The sequence below is a fragment of the Rissa tridactyla genome, chromosome 4, assembly GCF_028500815.1.
Source record: "Rissa tridactyla isolate bRisTri1 chromosome 4, bRisTri1.patW.cur.20221130, whole genome shotgun sequence".
NCBI classification, from domain to species: domain Eukaryota; kingdom Metazoa; phylum Chordata; class Aves; order Charadriiformes; family Laridae; genus Rissa; species Rissa tridactyla.
In genome coordinates, this window is record NC_071469.1 from 71,847,386 (window position 1) to 71,859,761 (window position 12,376).

The 12,376-nt window shown below is 47.3% G+C and overlaps 1 protein-coding gene across 2 annotated transcripts in view; it reads left to right on the top strand.

The window, feature by feature from the left end:
- Positions 1-288: 288 nt before the first annotated feature.
- The window catches only part of NLRC5 (NLR family CARD domain containing 5), a 49,373-nt gene continuing 37,285 nt past the window's right edge, over positions 289-12,376 (top strand). For both annotated transcript variants that reach the window (XM_054199577.1, XM_054199578.1), the window contains exons 1-5: positions 289-428; positions 931-1,234; positions 3,830-3,892; positions 8,512-8,577; positions 9,816-11,565. In XM_054199577.1, the coding sequence (XP_054055552.1) occupies positions 423-428; positions 931-1,234; positions 3,830-3,892; positions 8,512-8,577; positions 9,816-11,565 (2,189 nt within the window). In that variant the 5' untranslated portion in view covers positions 289-422. The remainder of the gene's footprint in view (positions 429-930; positions 1,235-3,829; positions 3,893-8,511; positions 8,578-9,815; positions 11,566-12,376) is intronic.

A 12,376-nucleotide genomic window follows, 5' to 3' on the forward strand; every position in this document is an offset into this window, starting at 1 on the left:
GACTGACAGCCTGCCTTGAGCAAGCTGCTGCTTCTTCACTTGCATCTTAGGGCGCAAGGCTCAGTCCCACATTTTCATCACACCAGTAGTGGATCCTCAAATGTCCAAAATTTGTGCTCATTGCAGATTTGAGTTTATGTTGCCACCTAGAGATGAAAAGCTCCACAGCAGACCCCAGGATGAGACAGAGCTTCTAGATCTGGGACTCGTGTAATTGCCCATGCCCTTTCATACCTACATCCTGCCCTGTTGTTATTTCTAGGCATCTGCACTGAGTGAGGCAACTACGTACGGGCTTGCACCATGCGTTGGGGCGTCACTGTGTGCTGAAACACTGCCTCTGGCAGATCAGTTCTTCGTCAGGGGATGGAGCAGAAGCCACCTTTGCATTTGACAGCTGAGAGGAAGCTGATCACACAACAATGCAGGTAGGAGACCATGTGTGCATGGCTTTGCTATGGGAAGGAAGTGGAAGTGGAGGGTGACATTGTCACCAAAGCAGAAATAAGTTGTTCATCCCCACAAAATGAGCTGCAAGAGCAGCTGCCTGAGCCCTTTGTGCAGGGAAATGTCTTGCTCTTAGAGTCCCATGCCTTCCCAGAGGTCCTGCCGCATGTGAAAGCTGTCCACAGAGCTTCTCCCTGGCTGATGCCAGAGAGACTGACTCCTGTTGTTTGCTCCTGTCCCTTGCAGTACCACTGCGTTAGGTGCTGTGCAGACAAGCACTGTGGCCCTTGCGCCTCGTAATGGCTGGATTTGCCACACGGCGTGGTGAGAGTAAGGCAGATAAAAAATGCCGGGTTGGACCGAGGACTAGAAAAGCAGGTCAAGTCATCAAGGGCTGTGCTGGCTGCTCGACAGCAGGGCTGTCGGGGTGAACATCTCTCACTCCTGTGCCCATTGCTACCCTTTCTGGTTTCATCCCTCTAGCCTCCATTTCGGAATGATGATCTAGACCTGGAAGCAGCCATAGCAAGCGCCCGCCCCCAGCTAGTGGAGTTCCTCAGTCACCATCCCGACTGGCTGCTCACGACTTCCCGGTGCTTCCTCCCAGCGGTGGCCCTCCGAGCAGGCCTCGATGGCATCACCGACCACAGAGAAAAAGTCTCAGTTCTTCTTGACTTGCTGGAGAAGGCTGGCCCTGCCACCTGGAAACAATTTGCACAGTACCTCTGTATGGAGTGTGACCTCCCCCTCGATCTGGAGATACAGCTCATGAGCTCTGCGGGAGAAGGTAACGGACTTCAGGCCAGCTTCCTCCGACCGTCTCCAAACACAGCCAGTGCCTTAGCCCCCCGTAGCCAAAAGACCACTCTAGGCAGTGACACCACCAGTGCCCTCACTTGAGCAGTCAGTGAGAGGTGGCAGTCCTCTCCGTGGTGTCCAGGCAGCTACAAGCCTTTTTAACCAAGCCGCTAGTTTTAAAAAAAATGATCTGACTTGCCTTTTGATTCACCCTGTCTTTCACCATAATCTCTGGAATAAGGTCAGTCCCTCCAAAAATAGTTATTGCAACCAAACAGCAATAGCTCCCATTTTCAGATGTGCTTTTTCACCAGTTGTGCCACACCTTGCTGGTGTTGATGAGCGCTTTCTTGGCTCCTTAAATAAGAGTTGGTCTGATTTGAGGATGGAAACCTGTGTGGTCCTATCGTCTGGATTCCTGAATTGGAAGTATCTCCAAGAGCAAAGTCACTTTGCCCAGATTAAAAATAGTGCTATTGAGACACCAATTAAGTCTATTTGAAATGTCGGGGAGGGGAAGGTGTGCTGTGCTGTAGGGATTCCCGATTGCTTTTGTGAGAGTGGAGAGCATCATGATAGCTGTGGGAGAGAAAACACTGATGCAATAGTAGCTCAGGAGTTTCTTGATGGCAATGATTTTCTTAATTGGAAAATTTAGCTTCAGTCCATGTTTCTTGGTGAGAAAGTTTATTTTGCAAAGTTTTCTCTTCCAGAGAATTTTGTTGGGGTGTTTTTTTCTTGGAAACACAATGTTTGGCTTAGAAATGTAAGTTGAGGTTAAAAAAATGAGACATAAAAAGCCAAAACCAATAAAAATTATGCACCCCCTTTCCAATAAAGCGGTGATGAAATTTTTCATAGATTTATTTGAAGAAGAAAAAATATTACCTTTTTGTTCCACGCTATTTTTTATTTTCCTGGTCCAGAAAGGCAAGAAATACAGAAGTCTTAAAATATTCTCACGCCACAGGAAAATATTAGCAGTTGGAGGCAGTGGCTTTAGAGAAAATCATGTCAGCTGTAAAGAGTGGGGTCAGTACGCTGCATGTTAAGTTGTAGACTATACACACAGTGTGCATAACCATAACTGGTTGTTAGCTCTTTTCTGTTAAGAGTCTTACACGCCGAGCCCTTCTTGGTAGTACTGTCTTTCACATCCTGCTTTTAGTAACTTGTCGTTACACGTATCAGTCGGGCAGATGCAGCCTTTGGTAACCAACAGCTGCAGCAGTTACTTTTGCAGAGATGAACGGGGGAAAGGCCGGACAAGCAGCAGGGAACAGGGACTGATGGGGGCTTTCCTCTCAGGACTGAAGCTGAAACAGATTTCCGCCTTTTAACGCTGTGGCATATCATAAAAGAAGACATCTCTTAAGTTTTTGGAGTTGACTTAACGCTGGTTTAACTCTGGTATTAACAGTTTAGCAGTATCGATCCTTCTGAAGATGAATTGCTTTTGGTTTTGCTCTAGGGGTAGCTTTCGGACAACACTGACCCTCTGCATAGCTGTGTGATTGCAGGGGCTGTCCCAAGGCTGTGGGCAGGAGTTGGCGGTTTGGAGGAGGACCACAATTTAGAGAAGCAAAACAGTCTTGGGTTAGGCAAGATTAACCATTAGTTTATTTTAGCTGAAGTGACTCTAGGGAAAAGAGTTTGTGTCTGCCTGGGTAGCGCGACTGGAGAACTGATGCAGGCTAAAACCAGCCCGAGTGGTAGCACAGGCAGTACTTGGGATGAGTAGTGGAGAAATAGTGGGATCGAGTCTTCCAGCACCAGAACTGGCTTGCTTTGCTTTACATGGCACACAGGGCAAGAGTCGGGATATTTGAGCTGTTGAATGGGTTTTGTGCGAGGCCGTGGCGCAGCACGTGTGCCCATTTGGAGCCTTGTTCTTGCTTCATGCTGATGCTGGAGTTGGAAATACCAGAGTCCTGGCCAGCACTCCCAGCTGGGAAATGCTGGAAATGGCAGTGAGAGGAATTAATGTATGAAGGCTTCCCACGTGATTTTTGGAGAGCCATGCTGTCAGGCATGAGTTTATCTGAACAGAAGAGTCCTGATGGTGTGCAGACTCCTGTTTGGCCTGGTCAGGATCTCCTTCTGAAGCTCTTGTGAATGTTGTCTGTGGGGCTAGCTGTGCTGCGTGGGGTTTTGTGGCAGCTTGAGCCATGCAGTGAGTCAGAAAAGGCCCTTAACTGGTCTGCTAACTGACTCTGCCAACGGTTTAATCGCAGAAGCACCTCCTTTGCAAGAACAGGGAAGAGTAGGGCTTCCCTACTCTAAAACCACGGTGTGGTTTTCGATCAGCCAAAGCTGTCCACGCTCTGAGTTTGTATAATAAAGAAAAGTTGTTTCACTCCTCCCTTGAAAGCAGAAGTTAACTGAATTTTAGAGCAATCTGGAAGGAAAAGACCTGATGGGAAGCCTGAAAGCTGGCTGTTTTGCATCAGCCCTTATACCAAGTCTTGGTTTGTACCACTGTGTTGCGAGCTGCTTGCCCTTTGACTTTGGCCAGCTGCACCCCACATTTCAAGAGCAGGATGCTTGCAGTAACTGTATTTCATTTCCAATCCAACTCCTTTAGGTAACTTAAGCCAGAAACAAGAAGCATGCAGAGATGTGAGTGCCCGGTCATCTGTGCCGAAAGGTAAGGCTGGAACAGACTCTGGGGTGCTGTGCTCTTGGAGTTTATCTTCTCTGCCGTTGGGCTGGGCAGGGCTACAAATGTCCCACGTATTGGCTGCAGCGCTGGCAAGGTGCGGGGAAGCCACTGCAACTTCAAGTTTGATTTCTCTGTCCTTGGTGCTTTCCGGATGAACCTCTCCTGTTTCGTTTTCTCTCCCTGAATTTCAGGAAAGCCTTGTTGGCCTTGACTCTGCTAAGTAACTCACTTGTTTTAGTTTCTCTAGCCAAGGGAATCTCCCACCCACTCTGCAAAATCCCCACTTTTTGTGCTTTTGCTGTGGTTGGCTCATTGGTAGGTGGAGGAAGTTGGTGTGGCTTTTAAAGGAAGAGCAGACAGACTATTTGGGAGTTGAGCTAGCAGAAACCATTTTAGAAGTGTCAGAATTGGAGCTTAAAAGAATGGGTGGTAGTAGTTCTAGGGCTTTCTTCAGGGTTGAATTTGGGTCGGGGGCCTTCCTACTCAGTGCAGATCATGAAATGAGGGATTTGTTTTCAAGATCCCTCCTCTTCCTCTGGCACTTTGAAGTGGCATCTGCCACCCGAATGTCCATCAGAAGCCTTTGGTGAAATGTGAAAATACTGAAGTTATCTGCCACCGCTGAGCAGTGCCCCTGGGCCCTCACGTAGCAGCTGCTGGAACAACTGGAAGCTGCTAAATTCTGAGTTGCCTTCTTACACACCAGGTGTTTAGTTTCCACTAAAAGAAAAACACCAGCCCGTGCCCTCCTCATGTGGAAAGCATCACAGCAGAAAGAAAGAATGTGATTCTGGCATCCAGCTTTGTGAGAGGATAAATGGTGGAGGAAGCGGCAAAAGGAATCCAGATTATCACAGAAAGCTGCCGTCAGTTTGCTGTGTCCTCCTGAAATGCGTGCTGGGGGAAAACGGAGCAGCAGGAAATGAAGCCTAGTGTTCTGCAGGCTGCAGCGTAAAGGGAGTCACTGAGCCGGGACCCTGGCAGTGCAGAGAGCAAAGTGCAGGCCTTGTTCTGTACAGGTGCTTAATGTTGGTGGCAGGGAATGGGTCTGGTGCTTGATTGCCCATTGGTGAAAAGCAGATGGTTTGAAGGAAAAACTGCTTTTTTATTTTTTTCTTGCTGTGTGAATTTGGGGACTGGCTAAGGCTCACATGGCAACAGGATCTTTTAACAGAGCCGGCTCTGCTGCTTGTTGAGGATTGCCAGTTCCCTCAGTACTTTATAAATTGTGTGTTTGCGTCTGCCGTTTGCATTCCCTGCTCCTGGCCAGACGGAAGCAGGCTTTTAGCACCACGCTCCCTGAGCAGCGAGCGCTCCCTGCCTTGCTGGTGTTAACCATTTTAAATCGTTGCTCCTACCCTACCCTTTGCAGTTCCAGCTGTTCCTGTGGTCACAGAGACACTTTGGCCTCTGCTTTTCACTCAGAGACTGCTTCTGAGTTAACAGCACTGCAGATGCTGTATCTCGCGTGTCACATGCAGTTTTCAGATCTTGAAAACAAACGTGACCTTTCTGTTCTGCAGACAGACAGCTGCGGCTAGCTGCTGTGCCACCCGAGTGAGTAGGTGGTAGATCTCATCAGTTGGTGATGGGATAGACATTTGAAAATAGTGCTGAAAATACGTTACTTGGACCAGTTAAGAAAGACTCGTGCCTCTCAGCTCTGCCCATTCTCTCCATGTGAGGGTACACCATAAATGGACAGGGAATTAATGAGCAACCCTGGGAATCCGTGGGCTGTTTATATACAGAGATAGCTATTCCCTGTCCTGTTTCCCAGGGTAAAAAGAGCAGTTCCTGTGTTCAAAGCAAGGCAGATGCATCGCCCAGCCTACAAAAAGACTCACCAGTAGAGGTGGTTGTGGTCCGTCTCGGAAAATGCAGAGCAGCTTGTCGCAGCAGTATATGTAGCTCCTTCACGCAGTGCTCCCTGGCCAGCCGAGCTCCTGCAGGCTGACCTGGCAGCTGGCTTCACTCACAAGGAAACTTTCTGTGGAGCTGCAATCTGTCTAGTCATTGATGTTTCTTGCTCCTGCTTTCTTTCAGGTCCATCACATGGGCTTATCCTGCTTTGGGTGGACTTAAATGCTGAGGAGGAGAGGAGAACAATTGAAATAAATTGGGCTGTGGACTTTACTGCAGTGTGTAGCTGGGATATGTGGTACTGCTATTTGGTCTATGTCTGTCTCAAGTTTGCCAGGCTCCTTTCATACACAGAGCCACTTCCATCATGCCCTACATAACTTTGCAGTGCTTGTGGTGTAAGTCTTTGATTAGGCTTTCTGTAGCCCTTAATGCTCTCTCTAATTCTCTATGCTCCTCCAAACCCAGAATTGCACACGCCTCATTTTTTTACCTTCCAGCAGCTGTGCTGCCACTAGGGTCATTTCCTAGGATGGTTTTTGGTGGGCTATTAGCGATAGTTTTTCGCTAAGGTTCTGGCCCTACTTACTTAGCGCTGTGCTTCTAAGCAAATGAGGGGATTGAGCAAAAGAATCCGAGCATCATTTGCTAAACCTAACACATTTCTTGCAAAACATGTCTTTTAAAATGCAGGATTTAAAGATCCTGCAAGGATTTTCAAAGCCAGTCTTCCACCAGCAGCTTGTACTTGTCGCGGGCGGAGTGAATAACTTCACTTGTAAGAGAGTAGTGAAATGTTTATTAACATAAAACAGTGATTTAACAAAGTTAGTAGTGAATGTGACAGTGTTTTACGAGATTCGATGCCAGGGTACACTTGATTATTTACTGCATAGAGGCCAGGGTCAGACAAGCTCTCAGGGAGACCCTCCCATTGAGTCACGAGGTTCAGAAAGGACCCCCTTGCTTTCTAAACTCCTTCTCAGAGAGGAGTCTAGGTGCAGCTGGATCCAATCCTAGTCCCAGACCTGGTCAACGGTTTATGTCTAAAGGATTATATATGCGCAATCAATCCTTAGATCACTTAGCTAAAATTTCAAAGTTTAGTATGCTATTAGTCACTTACCGAGAATCTGTTGTGGCAAGGAATCTCTCAGCCTCGAGGAGAAGAACCTTAAGCGAGCGTCCCCACTCAAGGGGAGATCCTGTCATGCAGCCCGCTGCTGTGCAGGAGAGCTCAAAGGGCTCTTGGGCTGTCCACTATTTATGGAGTAAGATAATTGACCTATAGTCATATTCTCACGGGAACGAGATACCTAGGTTCCCACTCCAGACAGTGTTTTGGTTATGTTGCCAGCCATCTCCCACAGTTCAAGTGCAACTCATAAAAACTCCTGCTGATGACCATGGCTTGAGCAGGAGCTGGGGGGGGAAAAAGGGAAGAGCACACTGCCACAGTACTTCACTGTTCCTGATGTCCCAGCTGCTGTTGGCTGAGAACGGTAAGATTTGGATATTAAGAGTTCTGTGAAGTGCAAAATCATGTTCCACTATTGGATAAATGTTGAATCCTTGTAGCTGATCATGTGTCCTAAGGAGGAGGAAAGATCTGCTTGATTTCTCTCCAAAAACACTCAAGTGGATGGAACAGGGAGGTAGCAAATCACACTGTGGCAGGCAAGATTGATGTTATACACTAGGAAAATCTGTATAAATAAACTGGTGGAGAAAAAGCTGGACATGAGCCAACAATGTGTGCTTGTAGCCCAGAAGGCCAACTGCATCCTGGGCTGCCTCAAAAGAAGCGTGGCCAGCAGATCCAGAGAGGTGATTCTGTCCCTCTACTCTGCTCTGGTGAGACCCACGTGGAGTACTGCGTCCAGCTCTGGAGCCCTCAGCACAAGAAGGACATGGACCTGTTGGAGCAGGTCCAGAGGAGGCCATGAAGATGATCCGAGGGCTGGAGCACCTCTGCTGTGAGGACAGGCTGAGAGAGCTGGGGGGGTTCAGCCTGGAGAAGAGAAGGCTCTGGGGAGACCTTAGAGCCCCTTCCAGTCCCTGAAGGGGGCCTACAGGAGAGCTGGGGAGGGGCTGTTTGCAAGGGCATGTAGCCATAGGACGAGGGGCAATGGTTTAAACTAGAGCAGGGCAGGTTTAGATGAGACATTAGGAAGAAGTTCTTCACACTGAGGGTGGGGAGACACTGGCCCAGGTTGCCCAGAGAGGTGGTGGAGGCCCCATCCCTGGAGACATTGAAGGCCAGGCTTGTTGAGGCTCTGAGCAACCTGATCTAGTTGAAGATGTCCCTGCTCACTGCAGGGGGGTTGGACTAGATGGCCTTTAAAGGTCCCTCTAACCCAACACATTCTATGATTCTGTGAAACTGAAGTGTTGGAATGAATTGCCTGGAGAAGCTCAGGGAGCTCCATTACCGAAGGTCTTTAAACCGGCCCAGACCCCTAGGTCACTCCCGAGAGCTGTAGCATATTTGGAGTGGGACAAGAGGATGGATTAGCCTCATGAGGACCAGCCCAAGTCTTTTTAGAGCTAGATGCCCCTCTGCTTTTACTCTAGCGTTTGAAAAAGCAGTTCTGTAAACCTAGCCTGAATTTGCGAATAGTCTCGTCTCTGATTTTTGCCTCTTCAGCTCCCCAAATCCTTTGCTGGAGAGTCTTGCCCAGCTCTAGTAAGCTGCCATTCAAAATGCTCTTTTGACGTGTTTCTGTCTTTTCAATTTTCAGGGTTTGCTCGGCGTCGCCATCGCAGCAGCTCTGTGAGTGACAAGGATGTTAAACAGCCACGACTAGGTACGCAGGTGTTCCAGAAGTAGAGTGGTGGCGTGCTTTCCTCTGAGGAAGGACCTGTTTAACTTCTTTGCAGAAACACCCAAGAAATCAACCTCACGCATGGAGGGAGACTTTTGTTTAGTAGCTGCATAAACTTTTAATGCAACAGGTTATAAAATATACAGACAATTGCACCTGGCAAATAACACGAAACATCCATTTCCGTTTCAGAGATATTTTAAATCTACCTGAGGAGAAGGCCAGCAGGTGGCATAGGCTAAGGACTCCCTTGAAGCGTGATATGCCAGTAAAGCATTCAGCTGTGGGTCAGCCCCGTATTTGTTTGTTTGCTTTTTTTTTAACCAAATCAGGAGACATACCAACAATTTAAAACCCACTAAAGGCTCCACGGTTTCTCTAGCAGATTAAAAACTCGTATGATTTCAGCTCACCCTGAAGTAGAGGAGTGACTGAATAGAAGAGCGATGACAAAAGTTGAGGCAGAGTAATTCCAGGAAAGACAGGGTAGTCTGAGCAGACCCGCAGGCTGTCTAATACCAGTGTCCATCCACATCCTTTCCTTCATCATCTGCCCTTCTTTACCCTTTTCTGACTCTGCTTTTAGCCTTGCAGTCCCCACAGTCCAGCACTGCCCAGTGTCTGGCAGGGGAGCTGGGCTGGAGCCAGTTTTTAACTGAAAGGTTGCGTACAGGAAGGTTCTTGAGGAGGTGCTTCCAGGAGAGCAGATCTTATCCACTGACAAAACTCAGCGACCTCAACAGCAGCAACGATAGGGTTTTTCAGAAGGTGCTGAGTGCCCTGAATTATCACCGCTGTTCTCTCTTCAAGAAAGAGGTGCTTCTGAGGGATCTCAAATTCTCAAAGCAAAAGACACATCTGTTCCAAAATGCAGACAGCTGAGCAAGGGTGGCACAAGGCCAGCATAGGTGAGCAGGGAATTATATGCTTAATACACCAATACCTAGTTCTCATCTTAAACAGATAATGAGATTTAGTTTCTGTATAAAGCTGTTTCACCTTTTCCCTGAATTTTCTTCTTTGGCCCCTGTGCAAAAATAGGAAGAATTATGGGTTGTTTCCTGTGTTCCAAATTTGTCATCTCTGCCTCGCTCTGTGGAGCAGCCTCTCATCAGGGACGTTGTTTCTCTGTGTATAAGTGCTATATAGTATTTTGGATCTGGCACAGCTCAGAACTAACTTTTTCACCCCCGTACTGACTCTGTTGTCTTCTTTCTCAGATTCAGCTGAAAAATACCGGCATCTCCTCATTAATTATATCTGCCAGAGATATGGAAGCAAGAGAGCAGCAGAAGCCCAGGAACAAACACAGCCACTGGCTTTCAACCAGGCCTTTGTCAACCTTGTCATTCGGCAGAGCAAAGCCTCCCGCTTAAAGGAGAAAACAGATAAACCCCGAGAGGATATGGCAAGCGCTCCCGAACCAGAAGAATGTGCAGATACAGCTGTGAAAGTGTCAGATTTGTTTCGTAACGTGGTCCCATCAGGTGCAACAAAGGTGATCTTTTTGTTTGGTAAACCAGGTACAGGCAAGACCGTGCTAATGCACAGGATCTGTCAGAAATGGGCAGAAGGTGTCCTACCTCAGTTTCTCTTCACTTTCCTGTTTGAGTTTCGGCAGCTCAATTTATTAAAAAGAAAATTGACTCTGAAGGAGCTTTTGTTTGACCTATTCCTTCAGCCAGAAGACAGCCCTGATGCAGTGTTCCAGTACCTCCTGGAAAATGCCTGGCGTATACTAATCATCTTTGATGGGCTGGATGAGTTTGCAGCTAACATGGACGGGTCATCCTCTTCTAAGAGAGACCCAGCTCTTACCTCCCGTATGTCCATATCTGAGCTCTTTGCAGACCTCTGTCATGGGAAGCTCCTACCTGGGTGCACGGTGTTGGTCACCAGCCGACCTAAGAGGCTACCTGACTTCTTATTAAACACAGTAGATCTGCTAGCAGAAATTTGGGGGTTTGACCATGAGAAGGTTGAGGAATACATCGGCCACTATTTTCATCAGCATTCATTCAAAGAACAAGCCATTGCTCACCTGAAGAACAACACCAAGGTCCTCAGCCTGTGCCTCATCCCTGCTCTGTGTTATGTTGTGTGCATCTGTTTGGAGTATTTGCTCCTTAAACATCAGATGAGTGTGGAGCTTCCTCAGACTATGACACAATTTTATATCAAAATGCTCCTCATCTTCATAAACAAACAGCAGGGAGAGTGTGCAGGTAGTGAGGAGACTCATCTAAACTGTAACAAGAAGGCCATTTTGGGTCTGTGTGATCTTGCACTGAAAGGCCTGGAAGATAAGAAACTTGTATTTTATGTTGGTGATATTCCAGAGCACGTGAAGGAATTTGCTTCCTTACATGGACTGCTGACTGTCTTTGAGGTGAAGACGAGTGGCACTCGCCCAGAGGCTGGCTATGCCTTTGTGCACTTGAGCTTGCAGGAGTTTTTTGCAGCACTGTGTCTCATGATAAGTAAGAGGGTGGACAAGAACTACCTGAAGAAGAAGTTCTCATTGAAGTCAAAGTGGACTTCAAAGAATGAGGCAAAGACCGAGTTCATGGAGAGTTTTCACATCTTTCTCTCAGGCTTGTCATCACAAGAATGTAGGGCATTTCTCATGCTGCTAGCTGAAGAAGATGAAGCTTGGGTGCAGGATAAGCAGGACACAATCCTGCAGTCTCTCAAGAAACTAGCAGCCACTCATCTGACAGGGCCTAAGGTCATTGAGCTCTGCCACTGCACGTTTGAAACACAAGACCTCAAACTAGCCCAGCACATTGGGAGCCTGCTGAATTTCAAGTACGAGTTTAAAAACTTTAGATTGACACCTCTGGACATGTCGGCTTTGGTTTTTGTCCTAAACTCGGGCCAGGATTTGACTTGTTTGGATTTTGCAGGATGTCTCATGGACATTGACTGTTTGGAGGTTCTGGCTGGCTGTAGAAATGTAGAACACTTGAGGTAAACGCGCTGAGTGGTATGAGCTGGTGGGTGGAGAGAATGGCTAAGGGCTTGGAAGGGCAAGTTCTAGTCTGAACAATGTAATTCTGATACCGAAGAGATTTATGAAATAAGGAATTTATGAGTGATTGAAGGATATCAAGATGATAAATCCATTCTGGCTGGGTTTTTTTTGTTTGTTTCTTTGTTTTGACTAAAACAATCAAACAACAGGGCAGCTAGTCTAGTAGACAAGAGAGAAAATGATGGGTATTTCTTGACACTACAAAGGCAGAGCGAAACCCTTCAAGCGAATGAGAAAATTGTAATCTAAGTGAAGTCACCATAAACCAGATGAACAGGAGACGACAACTGCACTCTGACGTGCTCTCTATCATTGCTTTGCTGTAATGGTGGCAGGACATTTCAAGGAGGATCTCTTGAGTCCTGCTGTGGGACGGGTCTCATTCTGTATGTCTATGAATGACTCAGAGGGGTGCGTGTAGAGTTTGCTAATGTGGAGAAGATGGGGAGCAGCCAAGGTGAGAATTACCTTGACCTGAGGGGAATGGTGGTGTCTGCTGTGAAGCAGAGGGGCATTAACAGAGATGTGAAAACTGCTATTCCTGGGTATTGATGTCATTGTAAAAAGGACAGTAATCGATTGTCCTCTGCCTCCAATAGGAATACCGTTTAATTTACTGTTAGAAAAGCTTTCTGATGATACATCCTAATGCTGAACTGCTAATGCAGGCACAGGGCAGCACACAAAGTCCTCTGTTTTCAAAGAGCAGGTTGGGAAGCTGCCCAGGGATGGTCAGGCTGTTCCCTT